The 22,373-nt window shown below is 50.7% G+C and overlaps 1 protein-coding gene across 3 annotated transcripts in view; it reads left to right on the top strand.

Moving 5' to 3' along the window:
* Positions 1 to 4,400: 4,400 nt before the first annotated feature.
* POU2F3 (POU class 2 homeobox 3) overlaps positions 4,401 to 22,373 on the top strand; it is an 89,102-nt gene continuing 71,129 nt past the window's right edge. For all 3 annotated transcript variants that reach the window (XM_015100962.4, XM_042232994.2, XM_042232993.2), the window contains exons 1-2: positions 4,401 to 4,574; positions 11,692 to 11,760. In XM_015100962.4, the coding sequence (XP_014956448.1) occupies positions 4,547 to 4,574; positions 11,692 to 11,760 (97 nt within the window). In that variant the 5' untranslated portion in view covers positions 4,401 to 4,546. The remainder of the gene's footprint in view (positions 4,575 to 11,691; positions 11,761 to 22,373) is intronic.

Raw genomic sequence — 22,373 nt, forward strand, 5'->3', positions numbered from 1 at the left:
TGTGTACTCCCCCTAGAGGGGGGTGGGGGTGAGGGGGTGGGGCTCAGCACTGGGCTTGGGGTTCAGCACTGCGGATATCAGGGGCAGGGAACAGCTATGTCTTGACCACCATGGCCTCTCCTGTCCACTTCCCAGGAAAGCTGCTTTACTCTGGTTCCCGGAGCACCTCTACTCTGTCACCCCGACACTAACCCCCTCCAGTCCCATTCTGCCAATATGCCTCCTGGCAATGGTGCCATCAGATGGACTCTAGGTCTGATTTTAAAAGAGGCCCAGGCCTTCTTCCTGGCCTCTGTCTTCCTTCCGTCTGCTCTTGTGGGAAACCTGAGCCGAACCTCATTCCCTGCGGTCACCCCAAGGCAGGGGGCTGACCCCGCACCCCACACCCCTACACTCGGGGCCCTACAGCCCATCTGGCAGACAGAAAGAACGAGATGAGGCTTGTTACTTGGTGGCCTTCCAGGCTGCCTGGCTTCTCCACCCTTCTCCCAGGCCTGACAACTCAATCCGGCTGACATGACAGGAAGTGAGAATGAGCCGGAGGGCCTGCAGCCGAGGAGTCCACTTTGCTGAGGTGGGGCACAGGGCTGTGGCCCCACCTCCCTCCCCGAGCACCTTCTCCAGGGGGAAAGCTTGTTTCCAGAAATGTGTCTGGAAGGGTAGACTTAACTCCCAGAGCCTTCTGTCCTTGAAGCAAAAGAATTTGACAGCTCGCTCAAGTAGAAATGGGGCTGGGGGGCTAGTGACTTCTAGAGGTGCAGCCGAAGGGATCAGATGTCACTCCAGGAGGACCAGAAGGACCCCAGGAGGGATCCAAGTTGATCCCTCAACAATTTGGGGACAACAGGATCTTGGAGCAAAGATTTGGCTGCTTTCTGAAAAAGCCCTCCAGCTGTTGAGAGGGTGGGGGTAGAGGAGGAAGTGGTTATTTGCATAAAATTTACATGTGATTTGCATGTGGTGCTTTTGATGTCCAAAGGCACTGAAATTTCCTGTCCTTGCTTCTTTTCCCTTTTCTTTCCTCTGTTCCTTTCCAACCTCTAGGCGATTCCCTATCTCTCTCCTCTCCCCACAGCTTTTTCTCTGCCACACTAAACAGAGGATAGGAGTGAGTATTAGGCCGCAGGGGTTGGGGCCTACCACCTGCCATCTGCCCAGAACTCGGAGAGCTGATTTCACAGAGGCTCTTGAGTGTTCCATAGAAGCACTCACAGTCACCACGAAGGAGAGAGAGACAAAGGGGTCTTTTGCACGCCTGTTCTAGTTCATCTAGTGGAAACAATCATCAAGCAAGTCAGAAAGGGAAGGAACAACAATCGTCCAACACTGCCCCTCGCCCTACCCAACTGTCGAAGGCCCTGGAAGAACACATGACGAAGGGACAGAGAGAATAGAGGGTCTCTGTTCCTCCTATCCTTGCCGTGTGGCCTTGGGCGAGTCCTGTGTGCGTCTGTGCCCAGTCGCACAGCTAAGTCCACCTCTTTGCGACCCTATAGAATGTAGCCTGCCAGGCTTCTCTGTCCATGGGATTTCCCAGGCAAGAGAATAGAGGGTAGCCATTTCCTTCTCCAAGGGATCTTCCCAACCCAGGGATTGAATTTGAGTCTCCTGTGTCTCCTGCATTGGCACGTGGATTCTTTACCACTGAGCCACCTGAAAAGCCTGGGCAAGGGACCTCGGGGAGGTCCCTCAAGGTCCCTCATCTGATTGTTTCTAGGTTCCTTCTACTTCGAGTGATATGATCATAGAAAGGAAAAGAAGAGATGAGGAGACAGGCTCAGACGTTGGACAGCAGGATTAAAAGCACCAGCTTTGGAGTCAGGCAGACCCAGTCTAAATTTCAACTCTCCCATCTACTAGCTATATTAATCCCCCTGAACTTCAGTTTCCTCATCTATAAAAGGAACCTAAAAATTGTATGCTTCTCCTAAAGGTGTGCTGATGAAGTAAGAAGGCATATGCCCAGCATGGAGAACTTCCTTGACATATAGGAAGTGCTCAGTCAATATTTATTAAATGAATGAAGGTGAAGTCCTATCTGCCACCTCTCCCCCACCCTCCCATCCTCCATCCAATGTCCCTTCCCGCACACAATCTCCCCTCCCATGGTCTGGAACCCACAGCTGTCCTTCCAATTATGAACCTATAAGGCCCCACACGGCCCCATCTCTTCCACTGTGGCCCCATCCCCAGGAGTTCCACCCCTCCCAACCCCAGGACCCGAGAATCCTAGGCTGCTAGAGCTGGAAGTCTCTTAGAAGTCATTAGGTACATGCTCCTCTGGCTTCTGGAAAAGTAAAGCCCCAGAAAGAAATGTAACTTTGCACATAGAAAAGAGACACAGGCTCCAGATAATGGTGGTCAGAGAATCAGACCCCTAGTGCACATGGCTATGCAAATGGTATGCAAATAGAGATATGGAAATTGCAAGCACACAGGGGTATATAAACTATGTGCAGGCATTTTTCTAGGATGACGGTAGGTGAAGTGCAGTTATAGATAAGCAATGGCCTCAGGTTTGGGGCCAAACCCGAAGTGGAGGAGGGAAGGAAAAGGAGAGGAAAGAGAAGGGAAGGGACAGCCTGGCAGTGTCCTGAGGCAGATGGGGGAGGGGACATCCCTGGGTTCACTAGGCCTCCAAAAACCTACTGGTGTCTTTCCTCTGCCAGAAGAAACAGGTAGAAAGTCTCCTGCCTTCTTGACAAGGGTGGAGAGAGGAGCGGAAGGTGCAACAGGGGGTGAGTGGTTGTATGGACCCGAAGAAGTGCTTATTAAACACTTCCTATCCCTGCAGGGCCACTGTGGCACCCACTGAGCCCTTTCTGACACCTGACATGTATCCTACATGGTATTTGGTGCAGTGGGGAAGACAATCAGTTAACAACCAGGAGGAAGAATAAGAAAAGTCCCACAGAGCTGGCCACAAGAGCTATTAGGAACATTGAAATGTTATGGTAATTTAATAACAGATCAGGTAACTTCTAACTTCAGAAAGGAGGTGGCATCTGAATTATGTACAGAGGGGATAGAGTGTAGAGCTTTCAAATAGGAGCCCTGTTACTTACTGGCTGGGTAACTTTGGGCAAGCTAAACCCTCTAAAGCTCATTTTCCCCATCTGTAAAATCGAAATATAACAGTCCAATGTGTAGTTGTTATGAGGACTAAACAAGATCAAGTGACTTTAAAGTGCTGGTTAGCACACTGCCTGACAGACACTGAAAGCTCAGTAAATGCTGGATGTTATGACGGGGATTATGGGAGTGGATGGTGGGTGGATATACTAACTGGAAAAAATACTGCAAACAATGCATAGAGGCAGAAAAGTCCAAGATCTGTTCTGTAAGCAGCTTGATAGGGAGACCTGCATGGAAAGTAAAGCGAGGGCTGCTTCTGCTGGGGGCACCCAGCTTCCTAGGCTTACAGGCAGGTCGTCTCTTGACTTGGCACCTCTTACTGGGACCTGAAGAGTGGAGCAGAAGAGTAGGGGAGCTCAGAGGATGAGTCTATGATGGGTGCTGGAGAGAGCATGGAGTGGGAGGCCAGAGACCTACCCCTGGCCAAGATCCTACCCCCAGCCAGGCTCCTTCCATCACTAGGGTATTGTGTTGCCTTTGGACAAGTCACTTCCCAGCTCTGTACACAAGGGAGGTGGCTGCTCCCACAGCCCCTGTCACTCAATAAATAACTTTCACATCATTCCCTCAAAGAGCCTCACAGCAACCTGGAACCTGATAGAGCAGGCAAGAGACAGAATCTTCACCTAGAAAACGAGATAATTAGCTGGGCCCCATCCAGGTCCCAGGAGGAGATGAGGATGCATGGGGACTTAGGTGAGCTTGGCCACCTGCTAAGTTCCTATCATTAGATGCAGTTAAGATTAGCACCTGTCCCATTTTATGGATGAGTAAACTGAGTTCAGGGAGGTGATGAGCCTCCTCTCCTGTTACACAGCCGGCAAGCGGCTGAGAGGTAGAATTCCAACTCTAGATTCTTTCCAGCACACTCTCGTGGCTTCTCCAGACACTCCAGAACTCCTCGAAGAGCTGGGGCATCTATCCAGAGGAAAGCTGGGGTTCTTCAGTAGGGCGAGCCGGACCGGGAGCCTGGGTCGCCGCGGGCCGGGCGCGGTGGGGAGAGGCCGCCGGCCGGTCTGGGGCGGACAGGTGTTCCGCGGGGTCGGGACCCGCCCCGGCAGCACGGACTGCCCCCTCCGCCGGCCCCCGGCTCCCCGAATGCAAATCGCTGCTTTGCCTGGGCCCGGGGCCAGGCGCGGGGGCCCTGCCAGGGGGCGTGGCCCGCGGCCCCCGCCCGCCGCGCGGCGTGCTCACCTGGGGAGTGTGGCAATCCCGCCGCGCCGAGTGCTGCCCGGGCGGCCGCGAGCGAGCAGCGGAGCGCGCGACGGCGGCGGCGACGGCTCCGGCGGCGGCTCCCGCGGCGGTGGCGGCCGGGGGCGGGAGGCAGGAGACCCTGGCTTCCCCCGGGGCCCGGCTGGGGCAGACGCGAGGGGCCTGGGGGGGCGCTGGCTTTGGCCCCGCCTGGGGCAGGATGGTGAATCTGGAACCCATGCACCCAGGTGAGGGGCTGAGGGCGCGAGCTCTGACAGGTGTCCCTGCGTGCGGGAAGGGGCGAAGGACAGGGGCGCCGCTCTCGGGGGTGTTGCTCCCCTGCGGCCAGGTGAGGGCGGTGTGGACAGCGAGTCACCCGGGGCGGGCGGGCGCCAGGAAGGTCTGGGGGACTTGGGGGAAGAATGCAGGTGGAGGCTGCAGCGTGGGGGTGGCAGGGTTTCTGAGGGCTCGCAGCACCCCGAGAGCCACAGCTATGTGGGACCTGGGCATGCTGGGCTGTCCTAGGCTCGGGGAAGTTGCCCTGTTCACGTACTGCAGAAGGGTGGCTCACTGGCTTAACCACGGGTGTGGACCTGGGAGTGCAGAAGTGAGGGAAGTACTTGTATCCACATGTTGGTGTTTGGTGTCCCCGGCATTTATATGAAGTGGAGACCAAATGGACATTTGTGCCGACTAGGGGTGCCTAGGAGAAGCGGACAGAACTGGGCATTTACAGAGGCACAACCGGGGCAGATGCTACGCCGCACGTATATTAGGGCTTAGGGAAGTACCTCTGGTGAATATCAGAGGGGAGTCTACCTGTCCTCAGGTATGTTGGGAGAGGAGGTGGGGCAGACCCCATGGATGAAAGTGTGCCTGCTCCCCAGCTCTGTGGGTCTAGATGGTGTTACAGGCTGGTGCACAGTGGGGTTGGGGAGTCCATGTGCAGGGGCTGGGCTGGAGCTCTGTGGGACCTCACCGGAGGAGTAGCCTGCTCAGGGGCCTGTGGGAAGTCCTTCCATCTCTCTGTCTGAGAGGGGACATGAGAGATCCATCAGCAGTGGGTGTGTGGCGGTGAGACCCAGGGGTACCCAATTCCTTTGTTCTTTGTTCCATGTCCCATAGATTTAGATTCCAAGCTCTCCTCTCCCCAGGGGTGGGAACCTAGGCCATAGAAATACTCTTCTGGGAGTCAGTTTTCCCTGCATGAAAGGTCTGTGAGCATGGAGTGAACCAGGGGCCTCTCCATTCACCCTGCTGATCCCTCCTTCCCCATCCAGGGGAGGACAGGGGCTCGTAATACCAGAGGCTGGACTTGGCGTTGGAGTCGGCCTTCTGGAGGTCTGAGGGCCTGAGCAGAGAAGGACTCCAGGTGAAGACAGCTGAGCCTGGTTTAGCCATTTCAAAACAGCGACTTGCCTCTCAAAGGGGGCAGCACCCAATGCATGGCCTTTATTAAGGACTTCAGGGCTGTTGGTGGAATTTTGTTACCTGCTCTTCTTTCTGGAGGAAGAATGGAGGAAGCAATTCTCAAGACCCAACCCAAGGAGCAGGGCAGGCTGGAGAGTTTTGTTGGCCCTTCCTGGAGCAGCCAGTCCTGAAATCAAGCAGCAGTGGATGCACGGGGGAGACCCCGGGACCCCATTTTCCCCAGACATAGTCCTGATGAGGCTAAGAGAAAGCCAGCTGACAGTGAGGTGTTAACTCTGAGTGGATCCCTGGGTGCTAGGATGTGCCAGGAAGGGCTCAGTGAGGCGGAAGGAGCCATCCAACTGGGTATCATCCAATGTCTGGGGAAAGTCCATTTCCAGATCCTGTACAGAGCTGGACGTGGCCAGGAGCCGATCCTGGGCTCTCGTTCCTCCACTTCCCACCAAGAAGGGCTCGGCACACATGGGGAGCAAGACCTCAGGAAGATCAGAGACTTCCTGGGGGTTTTCCACCTCGTTGTCTTCTGGAGGCTCCTTCTCTGGGGGAAGTGGGAGGAGGGGGGACCCTGCAACCCAGCAGGGAGGCCTCCTGAGGGTGAAGAGGATCTTGCCAAGAGCTCTAGAGGGTGAGGCTGAGGTGAGAAGGCCGAGCCCTCCTTGCCTGGCCTGGGAGAAAGCTCCAGGCTGATGCTTATCAGAAGCCCAGCACCTCCCCCAGCCCTGTCCCCTGCAGGCAGACACCGAGGGGGTGATTAAGCTAAACCTGAGGGGCGCTGCCTCCTCAGGTGGGGTCTGTGTCTACCCGGTGTGGGCAACCTGAGTCATCTCTCTACAACTGCTTGCTGCCTCTCCCCAGCCCACTTCTTCAGCCTGTCTCCCCTTGGGGCTGTGCAGCCTCTCTGTGAGGTTTCTTGGCCCCTCTGTGGTGTCCGGTTCCCCTTTGACAGCACCTCAAAGGGACCGCTCAGTTTGGGACTTTCTGTGAAGCCTCTCTGACTGGGTCTCCATTTGAGGGTTCCCTTTGCTGCGTCTTCTCAGTGGGCTTCTTACTCCAAGGTCATCTTTTTAGGGTCTTTCATTGAGGGCCTTGCTGTGGGGTCTCTGAGGGAGGGTCCGTCTATGGAGTGTCTCCTTGTGGGCCCCTCTCTAGGGTCTCTCAGTTCAGGATCCTCTTTGCGGAAATTTGGTCTCTCTCTCTCTCATTTTAAAAATTATTTATATATTTATTTGGCTGAGTCGGGTATTAGTCGTGGCACTCAGGGTTTTTCATTGCAGAGCGTGAACTCTCTAGTTGTGATGTGCAGGCTTAATTGCTCCACGGCATGTGGGATCTTAGTTCCCTGACCAGGGGTTGAACCCGTGCCCCCTGCATTGCAAGGTGGATTCTTTTATATATATAGAGAGAGAGACAGAGAGAGAGGAGTATAGACAATTAAAAATGTTTGATAGTTTCAGGTGGACAGCAGAGGTTCAGCCATACATACATATATCCATTCCTCCCCTCCCATCCAGGCTGGCAAGACAGATTCTTAACCACTAGACCACCAGGAAAATCCTGAAATCTGGTCTCTTTTGAACCCTATTTTTCGCCTCCTAGTGATCCTGTGTCCTGTGGATACTTTATAAACAGCACTTGCCCTTTGAATTCCCAGTCTGAGCCCTTGTGGATTCCTCCTCCACTGATTTGCTACAAAAGTTTGGGGTGGGGTGTGGAGGAGGGGTGGGAGTACACAAAGTAGGGTGTGGGCTACCCTGAAGTCCCCCACTCAGCAGCTCCGCGAGCATGTCAGCCCCTGTGCCAGCCCATCTTTTCTCTCTGATAACCTGGGTGCCAGCCATGATCCAGGTCTGCCTGGGGCCTCAGCACTTTGTATTTTGTAGAGTGCCTCTCCTTCAGCACAAACACCCGAGCATGCATGAGGTCACCAGACACAGGGGCACCCCAGCCAAAGAGGGGCTCCTCCCTCCCAGGCCCCAAACAGGTGGAGGGGTAGACAAGAGTCAGACAGAGGGCTTCCCTGGGGGTGCAGTTAAGAACCTGCCTGCCAGTGCAGGGGACAGGGATTTGATACCTGATCCACGAAGATCCCACATGCCTCAGGGCAACTAAACTCGTGCACCCAACCACTGAAGCCCACTCACCTTAGAGCCTGTGCTCCTCAACAAGAGAAGCCACCACAACGAGAAGCCTGCACACCCGGCAACTAGAGAGCAGTACCCACTTTCCGAAACTAGAGAAATTTGATGTACAGCAACAAAGACCAGTGTAGCCAGAGGAAAAAAAAAAAATCAAAAATCTCAGGCAGAAGAGACAGAGGAGACAGTGGAATTGAGCCTAAGGGGGACACTCAGTTAGTCCCAGGGCACCTCTTGTTCTGCCCCTTTCCTCACTGTGAGCTGTTCCCCATCAGGGTTGGGAAAGAAGATTCAAGTCTCACAGACTGATACCAGTTATGGCTCGGGACCCCAGGGTTGGAAGGTCTCATGAGAGGATGTGCATTTCTCTTGAAGTAAAGGCAAAAGTTGTCTCCTCCACAGAAGAGTTGGAAACATGGTTAGCTTAGAAGTAGGATGAGTGGGCTCCTTGAACTGCCTCTGGGAGAAGTGCCTCCAGCAGTGGGTGTGGGAAGGAGAAGTCAGGAGGAGCTCCAGTCCCTTCCAAAGAGTTGAAGATGGACCGTAGGAGAGCGGGGAGTGGGCCTTTTGCTTTCCCAGTGTTGCCTGAGTCTGGGAGGTCCAGGACATTGCGGGCACTCAGCCTGCAGCCTGCGGAAGTGCTGCCCCTTGGACTCTGCTCCTACAGGTTCACAAACACATCCTGGTTCACCAGTGTGTCAGGAGGGGCTGCTCCTGGGTCATGCCAAGGCATCAGGAGGGCAAGGCCGGCAGCCAACACCTTGCCCCAGCTTCAGAGAATGATGGCGCCAGTGAGGCAGATGAGGGGCTGTCTGGTATCTGGGTTCTTACACAGAGCAGCTGAGCCTCCCCAGGGAAGGGAGTGATGGAAGAAGCCTACTCAGTGCCAACTGAGATAAGAACAGCAGAGAAGCCTGGCCCCACCCCACACCTCCCCCACTCACCTCCGGCAAGTGTTGTCCGACAGGCAAAGGGTTACGGCCTCTCGGGGAGTTTCGGTGTTGGCCCATTTTTAGGCTGAGACCCAAGAGCTCGTTCCGCCCATCAGCCTCAACCTCCTACCTGACAGGAACAGGTTCTCAGGATCTTAGCATCCTATGGCACTGAAGAGCTTTTACAGATCATCTCAGCCTGCCCCTCCATGCAGACCCACAGCTCTGTCTGATCCCCAAGTATCACAGTGTTGCTCCCATGATGGGTACGTTGAACAAGGAGATGTCCTGGTAGAGTGTGGAGCCTTTGACTCCTTCAAAAGTTTTTTTTCGATATGATTAGGACTACCTTTTATGCTAACTTAAAAGTTCAGAGAGATGGCTTTTGGATAGATTTAAAGATGGTGCAAGGAATGGGTTTTGGAGGAGAGTCTGCGTTATAGGCATAAAATTACGCTTGAGCTAAAAAGTTACCCTTCTCAAACATCAGAAGTTTGAAATAAGTTGATTCAGAATACTTGGTTATCATCCCAGCCTTACTACTACTTAGCTCTTCCTGTCCCCATGAGCATTTTTCTAATGAAGTCAGAATTTGGAGAATGCAGATGCCTTCCCAGGTAAAGGACAAATTACGATAGTGCTGAGACAGAAAACCAAAGCTGTTTATTGTAATGGGAGAAGGGGACCCCCATCGAAGCCTAAGCATCTGGTTAGTTCATTCATTTATCATATGCTTTCTTTGTGCCAAGTGCTGTGCCAGGCTGTTTCCATTCAATATCTTACTTGCTCATCACAATAATTCTGGGAAGTATCATTCTTTTCTTTTTTAGCTGAGAAAACAGGTTCACATGTGTGGCCAGGGTTCCCCCTGCTAGTTAGGATGACACTGGGATTAAATCCAGGTCTGTCTGTCTGCTGTCAAAATCTGTGCTCTGAATTCCCAGGACTGCTAAAGCAGGTTTAAAAGCCCAATGAGGGTGAGAACTCACAACACCCCCCCCCCCCCCCCGCCCCCCCCCATCACTCTCTGGCTTTTTCTCAGCACTGTTGAGAATCCCTATGGAGGAGTGTGACTGAGCCTGTCTGTGGTAGGCAATGCCCAGCTCAAGGGTGGGACTTCATTGGTGGGACAAAGCAAAGCCTGTTTTCCCACTGGAGCAGAAAGTGAGGACTAGCACAAGTCCTTTGCAGGTATGTCCAGGTGGCCCACCCTGTTATGCTGATGCATGACAGACTGTACGGAAAGTTTCAAACTGCAGCAGGAAGGACTTTGGTTAGGCTCACGAAATGCTTTCTCAAGTGTCATGCGCTGAGAGGGGTGGCGGGTGTGGTTGCAGGGTTTCCCCTAGACGTCTGTAACCACCACACAGGACAGCGTGGATGTCTGAGGCAGGCTATACGGAGCTCCACGTATTTATCTGGGAGTGGTCACTTAGGCTGATCTCAAAAATACTCCTCAAACTACAGCAGCTCCTAAGGTTGCTTACCCCCTCCCCTGCTGCTGGAGTGTTCCAAGGTCTGGAGAGCCTTGGGACTCCCCATCTCTGTCTTGCCTTTTGTGACAGTCACCCCTTCTGCATTGCAGTCACTGCTACCCCTGGGACCACAATTTAAATCTCTGCCAGAGCCACACACGTCAGTGCCATAAACTAAATAAATAAATGAGTTTCTTCCCACTTTTCCCCCGGGGGGGAGGTCCACCCTTCTCCCTCATCCTGATCCTCTCCAGACCTCAGGCATACAGACTGCCAACTGCCTGATTACCTGATGCAAATGAAGATGGCCTGCTTACCCGACATTGGCTGGGGAGCTGGATATGCAAATTGGCTCACCCAGACTTTATCAGATTTGAAAGAGTTAAAATGCTGCCCCAGAGAAGAGGGTGGGGGTAAGGTGGGTGGGTGAGTGTGTGGGGAGTCAACCCAATTTGAATAAAATATTCCTCTGTCTTTAAGGGCTTCAGTATTTGAGTGGTTTAATAAAGAGAGGAGTCTAGAGAAAAAGAGTTAGTTCAAAGTGACATCTTTCCTTCTCTCTGCACACCCTGGAGGAGACTTAGGGGCCTCTTAGGTAGTGGCAGCTGTCTGTTGTGGATAAATGTGTAGTTTATTGAAATGAAGCAGGGCAGACAGGCCAGACCAGCAGCACTTGGGGACTGAGACAGGGGGTCTTGTGTAGGTCTTCTTGCTGCAGGGCACTGACCCACTCACCACCCCTCTCTTACTAAGAACTGAAAATGTTGAAGGAGTAGGAGAGAAGGTAAGGATCCCCACAGAGGGCCACACAGATACTAGGGTTTGATCCCTAGACAGTGGGCTGACCTCTGAGAATCAGACAGAGAACAGAGGCAGGACTGGGAGAGAAAGAGGAGAAGGGCAGGCCTTGGTTCAAGTGTACTCTTACCTCCCAGGTTAGAGTTATTTTGGTGGGGGTGGGGGGCAGGATGGGAGATGGATTTCTTATGCTACTTTAAAAATTGCTTGCATTCTCCAGATCCCAGATGAAATGAGGATGAAGAATGGGAGGCATTCTCCCCCATGCTCCACCCACCCTGTTGTACCCTTCCCCTTGTTTAAATTTTTACCAGCTGAGCCTGGCGATGGAAAGTAGTGGCAATGAATGATACAAAGTGGGAGAGACCCTATAGTGGCCCGGAAAAGGGGGGAAAGGAGGCTAGCCTGAGAGAAGAGTATATGTGCCCCCAAGCTTATGAATATTCTAATAGTTGTATGTTCAGGAATCAGGAATTTGAAAGTCTGATGATTGTTGTAATTACACATTCATCTTCACTGTTTAGTTACAGCCGCATATGTCAGAGCAAGAAAAATTGTGACCTGTTATTAAAGTCAGTTGTGTTTTCCCTGCAGATATAAAGATGAGTGGGGACGTAGCAGATTCTACAGATGCTCAAAGTGCTCTCAGCCAGGTGGAGACAGGTAAGGGTCTTCTCTTCTGGGGACAGAAACAGAAAAGCAAGGGCGGGGGATACTGCAATTCATGGAATAATGAATCTCTTATTCGTTTCATGTATCCTTTCTGGCTTGGTCTTTCAGCCAATCAGACCCAAAGGCTGAGTCAGGAAGTGAAGACGTTCCCTAGAGATGTGGGTATGATCCTGGAGCCTTTGAACAGTAAACACTGGTCTACAGTAGAACGAAGTCTCTGGAACTAGGCTAGGAAAGGGCCTTAGATCCTTAGAAACAAACAAGTTAGGGAAGAGATTCACTTCTCCTTCTCCCCTGCCCCCCTTTTTTTGTGGCTGCACCATGCAGCATATGGGATTATTAGTCCCCTTACCAGGGATCGAACCCGCACTCTCTGCTGTGGAAGCTTGCTATCAAACCACTGGACCCCCAGGAAAGTTCTGAGATTCACTTCTTCATTTGCCATTCCAAGACCCCTAGAAACAGCAGGCTGTGTTCCCAGCTGCTACTGGCTGACGGAAGCAGAACCTGTCTTTGGTAAATGGGAACTAAGGCCTTTTAACCCCAGATTTCTCAATAATCCTACTCAAGGATCTAACCAAAGAGGCCCATGTACAAGTGTTCGTCTTCCAAATTACATGCATGTGGGTGGTAAATAGACCCAGAAAGGAAGGCTTAGTGCCTGGAGATGATTTTGCTTTGTGAATGAGAGAAAGAGAACAGAAAAGAATTGAGAAGAAAGTTTCATAGCTCCCTGCTTTTAACTCTGTCATCCTTACTTTGAAAGCTCCATATAATTAAAAAGAACTTAAAGAAAGATGAGTATAAATTGTAACACCACCAAATAACTTTAATAGCATCCCAACAAGACCTCAATTAGTCTTTCATCTAGATCATTAGAGGTGTAAAAATGAGAAGTGGAAGAGAATCAATGTCCCCCAGAGCTAAAATCTTTTCCTAAGTCTTCAGGTGCAGTCTCATTCCATTCTTTTTTTTTTTTTTTCTTTAGTATTTATTTATTTGGCTTCACTGGATCTTAGTTGTGGTACATAGGATCCCATGGGTTCTGTACGGTAGGCGGGCTGGCTTAGTTGCCTTGTGGCATATGGGATCTTAGTTCCCAGACCAGAGATGGAACCCACATCCCCTGCATTAGAAGGCAGATTCCTAACTACTAGACCACCAGGGAAGTCCCAGTCTAGTTCCATTCTTAAAGCTAAAAGGCTCCGAATCAGTGACAAGAAAACTAGGGGTCTTGTGGAGGCATCTGTAGGATATATTTACCATAAACTTTCCTGCCCGCCCCCCCCCCCCCAGTTTAGTATTGATGCTGTGTCTGCACAGGTGGTGGCTCAGGTTTTATATTTTGCTTTGTGTCTGGGGACAGTTAAGTTAGGAGAGGGTGGGCCAGTTGCAAACATTTGCCAATTGATTTATTAGCTGAGAATGTGTTACTATAGGGTCTATGGAGTGGGGCATCTGTTCTTCCCAGTTGTGAAGAAAATTACCTTTTATCTCCAGAACTCAAGCAAGGCTTTCAAATCAGTTCTCCTGAAGAGTATCAGGCCTGTCTCTGTTCTGAACTCTTCCCTAGAAAAAGGAGAGTCCAGAAGCCTTGTTTCAGGGAAGCTGGGTCACCCTTCCCCTGTAGCAGGCTGGCTGGAGCCAACTCTGTTCATCCAGGCCAAGTATATTGTCCCAGGTATGTGAGGACACAGTTAAGAGAGTGTCCATATGGGTGGAAGAGTGAACTTAGCAGGCTAGCTCTGGTGCTCTGTTATTAGTTATGGGACCAAGTCAAGGTGCCTATGTCGGGAGTGAGAAGGACCTATAATAAAACCCTGAAAAGTGAGCCAGGAGATGGAGGGAGTTCAGATCCTGAGTAGGGATTGGTTGTTTAGTTGCTCAGTCGTGTCCGACTCTTTGCGATCCCATGGACTGTAGCCCGCCAGGCTTCTCTGTCCACGGGATTTCCCAGGCAAGGATACTGGAGTGGGTTGCCATTTCCTTTTCTAGGGGATCTTCCCGACCCAGAGATCAAACCCAAGTCTCCTGCATGGAAGGTAAATTCTTTACTGCTGAGCCACCAGGGAAGTAAAGAATCCACCTGCCAATGCAGGAGCTACAGTTCAATTGATTCCTGGTCAGGAAGATCCCCTGAGAAGGGAATGGCAACACACTCCAATATTCTTGCCAGGATAATTCCGTGGACAGAAGAGCCTGGCAGGCTACAGCCCATAGTGTCCCAAAGAGTCAGACACGACTGAGTGGGGTCAGGAAGGTTTATTTTTTAACAGGCCATCTCTACAGTTCTGGCCTCCTGTCTGGGAGTGTAAGAGCTCGCACAGACTAGGTTGTAGGTCCAAGAATCTGAACATAAACTGGATCTTTCAAATACAACTGTCATCCCAGAGACTGTCAGTTCAAAATGTGACCTTAGACCACTTTGCTTCCCCAAGAGGCAGAAACAGATGACCTTTGAAGAGTATGGATTTAGAATCAAACAGATGTAGGGTAAAGAAAACAGCTTTGCTGCTTACTGGCTGTGTGATCTGATAAGTTAATTTAATCTCATCTTTTTCTCTTTTTTTAAATTTATTTTTGTCTATTGATTTGGCTGCACGTAGTTGATTAGTTGATTATTGATTAGTTGCAGCATGTGGGATCTAGTTCCCTTGTTAGGGATTGAACCCAGGCCCCCTGCGTTGGGAACATGGAGTTTTAGCCACTGGACCATCAGGGAAGTCCCAGTTCATCCCTTTTAAAGGGGACAATTAATGTCCATCCTTAGAGAGTAGGTTGAGAGCTGGGATGTTTAAAGCCATTAGCACAGTTATGACAGCTGTGGCCATCATTTGCTTGAATGGCATCATTAAGGTTTTGTGATTCTGGGGTCTTCCCTGGTAGTCAGTGGTTGGGACTCTGCAAGAAGCATGGGTTCAATCTTTGGTGGGGGAACTAAGATCCCACATGCCACGAGCCTGGGCAAAAAAAAGGAAAAAGAGGCAATGTACAGAACTAACCTTTCTGCTAAGTGTTTTGGGGCTGCAGGTAGCTAGAGTGCCGTCACCCCTTCACTCAGGCCTCGAGGGTCAACCCTAGATATTGATTTTGCTCCTTTCTTCCACCACTCAGGGAAGAATTCTGTATGGGTCCTACACTCCAAGGAGACCCTTTAGTCCATGTTGTCTGGAACACCTGTACCCCCAGATCCTTCACTTTTAGGGGCTCAGCTTGGTAGCTGGTAGTATCCATACTTGGGTGATTGTCAAATTACGGTATGTTTTTAAGGGCAAGAAAAAAAGAGGTAGCTAATTAAAGTAACCAAACTTCCTGGAAAGTCGTTCTGACTCATTTTTTATGAAGGAAAGCTCATGGTGAGTCACAGTGGTTACCAACCTGGTTTAATGGCTTCCTTTGGATTTTTGAAAGGCGGATTACCCTTCCAGGCAGTGCATGAATTAAGGGGTAGTTTGTCTCTGGGTTTTAAAGGAACTATAAACAAGGGTGACCTAGAAAGCCCCAGCTCCCAGAGAACACCCTCGGTGTTGTGTGAAATCCCCGAGGGGCACACGGTGGGAGCTGAGAAAGGGAAGTGAATTTCCCATTCACACTGGCCAGACTGACAAAGGAGAGCGTTCTCGGGTCCAGACGCAGACCTCCCTGGCTGGTAGAGACCTGGCAAGGCCACTCATCCTTCCCTTTCCTGCCATCTGGGCAGACAGAGGTAAATTCAGAGTCTTAATGACAGCATGAAGGATCAGAGAAAGCTCCCGATCCCCTGTCCAGTGCTGTTTCCACGCCGCCCAGAAGACTGGAATCGAGCTGTTTCTATTGTTGCTGTTTCGTCGCTCAGTCGTGTCTGACTCTTTGTGACCCCATGGCCCACTAGTCTCCTCTGTCCAGGGGATTTTCCCAGGCAAGAAATACTGGAGTGGGTTGCTGTTGCCTTCTCCAAAGCTGTTTCTAGACTTCTAAACTTTTCTGAATCCCTCCTTTGAATCCCTGTTTTAACTTTTCCTTCGTTCTTAAGCTGACATTATATACATATTTTTTTTTTTTTTTCTGTTCTCACTTGAGTGGTTGATAAGAAAATAAGCTTACCCACACTTCAAAAGCCCCCGGCTCTGTAACTGACCAGCCCCAAGCACCCACGCAGCTGACCCTATGACTTTTGACCACACTGGTCATGATGTAGCTTCCAACAAAGGGGAGGACAGATGGGGTGGTCTTGGGAAGAGGAAGATAAAGACCAGTCACATCCATGGAGCTTCCTTCCCATACCCAGGCCCATGGAGCCAGCTGTAACTACATCACCTCATTTCATTCTTACAATCCACGTTTTTATCAGTGAGGAAATTGTGACTCAGAATGAGAAATTAACTAGCTCAGGATCTCACAGTTTCTAACCAGGAATCAAACTCGGGCCTGCCTGACTCAGGCTATTAACTCCCTGCAGATTACTGGGCAAGTGTTCCCTACCTGGATGTTGATTTTCCACCCCATTAAAGAGGATTTGGGGGCTTCTCAGTGTAAAGAATCAGGAGACAGGTGAGGAGAGTTGTTGATCCTTGGGATGGGAAGATCCCCTGGAGTAGGAAAAGACAACTCACTGCAGTATTCTTGCCTAGGAAATTCCATGGACAGCGGAGCCTAGCAGGGTACAGTCCACGGGGTTGCAAAAAGTCAGACATGACTGAGCAGCTAAATAACAACAACAAAGGAGGGTTTGGGGCTGGATAATCTTTAAGGGCTGGATTTTAAAAGATGTGTACGCAGCTCTGCTTTTCAAAACTCTCATTCATCGGTTCGCACACCCACGTGGGGCGTTTGTGTGTGGGCCTCCTCAGGCCCGACCTGCCTGTCCACCCGATCACCTGCCTCAGCCCCTACATCCACTCTCGGTCCACTCTCCTCCGACTCCTCCAGCTGCCTTGCTGAGTTCAGGCTCCGATCTCTCCTCTGACCTTGCTGGCAGGTCCCCTTGTGTCAGAACCTGGGTTCAGAAAGATGAAGAAACAGTCCCTGTCTTCAAGGAGCTTTTCTCCAGGACGTCACGGTGGAGTGGATAACAGGGCCAACTTGTGTCTGCCAAGAGCACTTTTGAACAAAGCATTTGGCCTTTACAACAGTTCTATGCAGCTAGATGGCACCGTCCCACTTTGCTGATGGGGAAATTGAGGCTGGTTAGCAAATTTCCCCAAGATTCTGAATCTAGCAAGTGACAAAATTAAACCTGGATCTTTCTAGTGACCTTTTTTTTTTAAAAAAAATAATTTTATTTACTTAGTTATTTTTGACTGTGCTGGGTCTTCGTTGCTGCAAGGCTTTTCCCTGGCTGTGGAGAGCAGGAACCACACTCTGGTTGTGATGTGTGGCCTTCTCATCGCGGTGGCTCCCCTTGCTGCAGAGCGCAGGCTCTAGGGTGTGCGGACTTCAGCAGTAGCCGCTCGTGGGCTCCTTGCTTTCGGCTCTCTTTCTAGTGTCTTTTCACCTAAAGAAGGTGGTGGGAAGACTGGAGACCTTCACGGGGAACAAGAAACAGATGACACAAGACAGAGGCAGCATCAGAGATGGCGGGTGGCTCCAGCCAAAAGGGCCAGAGGGGAGCCAAGCGCGGGCCGGGCCGGGGGTTGGGGGGCGGGGAGCAGTCTCTTCCAAGAGGCGGAAGCCTTGTCTGCTGCCAAAAGGCGCTTGCTGGGAAAGAGAGAGAAAGAGCTGGAGTCCACTCACTCCCTTTGGTGAAGTGCAGAGGCTGAGGATCTGGCCTCAGAGAAAAGTGTCTCCTCTCTTCTCTCATCCAGCCTCACCAACGTACTGGCCCCAGCTACTCGCAGTCTGCAGGCTCAGCTGCCATCAGCGGGGTGAGGGGATTGCAGGCCCAGACGACAGTGGAGCAAATGCCTCGGCACTCTGTCCTGCTCAGAGATCCGGAAAGGAAGGACTCTGTGAGGGGAGCCCACGGGGAGGAGCAGGGGAACAGGAAGTAAAGGGGGCAGGGACTGGACTCCATCAGTCATGCCTTCCTGTTGCCCTTCTCTGCTTCAGTCACTTATCTGTGCGGTAAAACTGCTCACTGTGTCTCATTCTCCAGAAGGACCAGCCGGGCAAGTTAGCTGTGTGGGGTCCCTTTGCAGAAAATCTCTCCTCACTTAAATCTGGAAACTTTTTTTTTTTAAACAATTAATTTGTATTGGAGTATAGTTGCTTTACAATGTAGTGTTTGTTTCCGCTGTTCTGCTATACACATACATATATCCCCTCTTCTTTGGATTTCTCTCCCATTTAGGTCACCACAGAGCACTGAGTAAAGTTCCCTGTGCCACACAGTAGGTTCTCATCCAGTTCAGTTCAGTTCAGTCGCTCAGTCGTGTCCGACTCTGCGACCCCATGGACTGCAGCACGCCAGGCTTCTCTGTCCAGCACCAACTCCCGGAGCTTACTCAAACTCATGTCCATCGAGTCGGTGATGCCATCCAACCAGCTCATCCTCTGTCGACCCCTTCTCCTCCCACCTTCAATCTTTCCCAACATCAGGGTCTTTATAGTGAGTCAGTTCTTCACATTAGGTGGCCAAATTATTGGCGTTTCAGCTTCAGCATCAGTCCTTCCAATGAATATTCAGGATTGATTTCCTTTAGGATAGACTGGTTGGATCTCCTTGCTGTCCAAGAGACTCTCAAGAGTCTTCTCAAACACCACAGTTCAAAAGCATCAATTCTTTTGCACTGAGCTTTCTTTATAGTCCAGCTCTCACATCCATATGTAACTACTCGAAAAACCATAGATTTGACTAGATGGATCTTTGTTGGCAAAGTAATGTCTCTGCTTTTTAGTATGCTGTCTAGGTTGATCATAGCTTTCCTTCAAAGGAGCAAGCGTCTTTTAATTTCATGGCTGCAGTCACCATCTGCAGTGATTTTGGAGCCCCCCAAAATAAAGTCTTTCACTGTTTCCATTGTTTCCCCATCCATTTGCCATGAAGCGATGGGATCAGATGCCATGATCTTAGTTTTCTGAATGTTGAGTCTTAAGCCAACTTTTTCACTCTCCTCTTTCACTTTCATCAAGAGGCTCTTTAGTTCCTCTTCACTTTCTGCCATAAGGGTGGTGCCATCTGCATATCTGAGGTTATTGATATTTCTCCTGGCTGGAAGAATTTTCCACAGTTTGTTGTGATCCACACAGTCAAAGGCTTTGACATAGTCAATAAAGCGGAAGTAGATGTTTTTCTGGAACTCTCTTGCTTTTTCGATGATCCAGCAGATGTTGGCAATTTGATCTCTAGTTCCTCTGCCTTTTCTAAATCCAGCTTGAACATCTGGGATTTCCTGGTTCACGTACTGTTGAAGCCTGGCTTGGAGAATTTTGAGCATTACTTTGCTAGTGTGTGAGATGAGTGCAACTGTGCGGTAGTTTGAACATTCTTTGGCATTGCCTTTCTTTGGGATTGGAATGAAAATGGACCTTTTCTAGTCCTGTGGCCACTGCTGGCCCTCATTAGTTATGTTAAATCTGACATCTGCATGGTTTTAAGAAGCAATGGACACAATTATATAGGGGAGCCTGGAGAGGTTAGTGATTCTCATAAAGGCCCAAAGAAAGAATGAGGAACCTGATTCAGGATGAAAAACCCCATCTCAATTTGTTTATTCCTGGGACCTCACTGTCTCCACCCCACTGCGTCCCCAAGAAAAAGTCTGAGGATAAAGAAACTACAGCTTATTGCAACCAAGAGATACACTTCCAGGCAGAAACAGGCAGAAGACTCTGGAGATGTGTATGGTTTTTAACCCAAATGTTTATGCAATAAAACTATTCTTTCAATGACACAGAGGACATCTGGGGTCTAGGAAGTACCTGGGGTGAGGTGAGACTTGGGGGAAGGTGCGCAAGAGTCTCCTCTTGATAGCTCTTCCTAATGAGGCATGAGGGTAAAGACACACACACTCACATGCACATCTTTTATGAGTAAATGACAGAGTAGATGTGAAAGCACTTTGCAAAGTGTCTGTCACCATACAAATATAATCCATCATTAGGTTGATAATTATCAGAAACATTCATGAGACAAGATAAAGCTCTGCCACTTAGCAGTGTGGGACCAGTCTGCTGGTGCCCTAGACCTGAGTTTCCTTGTCACAGTATGGGGAGGAGAGGGCTGGCTGCAGGAATAAAGTGAAGGGAATGGGCCAGGTGGGCTCTAGGACTCAAGCCCAGACACTCTGGTCCTGTGCTTTAGTCTGAACCTACTCTGTCCCTTACCTCTCTGGAGGAGAAAAAGGAAGTCATGGCCTCTGCAGATGTCCAGGGGGAACTGACAAATTCTTGGGGAGGCCAGGATTCTGAGAGGGAATCTCAGTCATGCCTCACTCTTCCTTTGCAGACATTTCAAATCTGTCCCTGGAAAATGAAAGAATCTGTTGTTCTTAGAGCTGTTTTCCCATTTATCATCCATCCTTAAGAAAAGCTAACCCCACCATTTCTCTTGGCCACCTGTCCTTACTGGATGCAATTCTCAGTGTCTGAAAGTCCTTATCTCTTGCCTACGACACGCTTGCTGCAGTAAAAGCCCCTTGCCTTTTGTTCTGGCCTTCCACAAGTGGCTTCTGTCTCACCGTGTTGCCAGTTTCTGTGGCTGGGAGATTAGGAGGTACTCATTCACCATCCAGGCTTCCTAGTGTGGCCATGTGTGCTGGAGACCTCAGGAGAGCAGCCTGTGGTGTCGGGAGGTATCTGCCTCCAGCACACAGAGAACCTCAGCAAATAAAACAGCTACTCCAGCAGCTCACACCTGTGCTGCACAGCTCACAGACACCTTCTCACAGTCTAGTCCCAAATCCAACCCTCCAGGGCAGAGCCATGCTGCTCAGATGATAGGTGGCTGGGCCAGTCCTGTCCCTCTTCCATTCTGGGGTCCCTTGAAGGATGTACCCCTCTCCCTGCCCAACTGCTCTCCCTGCCCAAGCAGCCCTGAAACGCTTGGACCTCCTTTTCTCTTCAATCTAAGAGGGAGTAAAGTGAGGTGGCCACGTGGGGGGCCGTCAGGACGTTGTCTTTTATCATCCTGGTTTTATCAGTGGTCATTCCTTAGGGCACTGCTTCTTAAATAATGTGGGTTGCAAGACCAGTCATTTTATTTCTGGTCAGTCACAGACCAGTCTGCAGTCCCACCATCTGTGACTGGTAAGGAAGCTTATACCCACCATACACATTTAATAGGACCCAATCTGGTCTACACCACGTCCACAGAGAGTGCTCACTAATCATGTGCTCTGGGTGCTATAAGCATGTCTAAATTCTGACTCTCTGTGTTTGGATGCATCTGGTCTCAGACCTCAATGAACAAGTCAGACCAGCCTGGCTGTGGGACCGCATTTGGAGGTGCCCTGCCTTAGAGGATAAGGATGTGTCCAAGAATGCCCTCCCATGGGCAGTGGATATATTTTATGGGCTTCTGAGCATCCCTCCTGCTCCCACTGTGGGTGTCGTGGGGGCAGTGATAGGGAGATCCAGCAGGAGAGGTAGGTCCAGGCAGTCCTTTGCTGTCAGGGGTGGAATGACACCACAGGCACACAGACACACAGACACACAGACACACACATACTCCTGAGCAGTGTCCAGAGGCTCAACTCAACACTGTAGCTTCTGGGTTGGATCCCTGCATTAAGGCACCCAAACTGCAGCCTCACTTCTCAAGCTGTGAGTAGATTCTTTTGGTCTCTTGGGGCCACTTTGCTCCTCAAGAAACAATTAGGGCAGTGAACACCTGGTGTGCAAAAGTGCTCAGCAAGTGGGAAAGGAATTTGCAGAGAAATGAGCAGCCAAATTAGAGTTGTCTTAGGGCTTGAGGACTTCCCTAGTGGCTCAGATGGTAAAGAATCTGCCTGCCAATGCAGGAGACCCAGGTTCCAGCCCTGCTTCGGAAAGATCCCCTGGAGGAGGGCATGGCAACGCACTCTAGTATTCTTGCCTGGAGAATCCCGTGGGCAGAGGAGCCTAGTCCATGGGGTCACACAGAGTCGGACACGACTGAAGCAACTTAGCATGCACGACTTGGGTAGCAGCAGAGCCCTGGGAGACTCAGGGAGGGCAGGCCTTTGTGCCAAGCCAGGAACGTGGGAAACAGGGCTGCGGGCATCTCCCAAAAAAGCAGTAGTGCTGTTGACTCAAAAAATAATAGGTGTTAATTTGCATGGCATTTTACATATGCCCTGCTTTCCATCTCCTACCACTGGAGATGCGTGGCCGAAACCCCCCGGGTCTGTCCTGTCCTGTCACCCCCTCTAGGAGCATCGCTGTGTCCTCCAGACTCCAGAACTTTCACCACCCAGCCCATCCTTAAATTAGGCCAACCTGGGGAAAAAAACAGCAGTGGGCCTCGCTTGGGTGTGCAGGGTCCAGATTTGTACTAGAGAAGCAGGCAGGTGGCCTGGTAGGTCTGGGAACTCTTTGGGCACCTCGGTGAGGGGCGCCCCACTTGCCTGTGGTGGCTGCAGTGATGCCTACTTGGTAGGCAGGGGGCTTGCCCACCCCACCTACTTGGACTGGGGAGAGGAACAAAAAAAACCCTAAGCCGGGGAGCCCAGAGAGGTGTCACCCAAAGGAGAGGAAACCCAATGGTT

This window comes from Ovis aries, chromosome 15 (genome assembly GCF_016772045.2).
Source record: "Ovis aries strain OAR_USU_Benz2616 breed Rambouillet chromosome 15, ARS-UI_Ramb_v3.0, whole genome shotgun sequence".
In the NCBI taxonomy this organism is placed as follows: domain Eukaryota; kingdom Metazoa; phylum Chordata; class Mammalia; order Artiodactyla; family Bovidae; genus Ovis; species Ovis aries.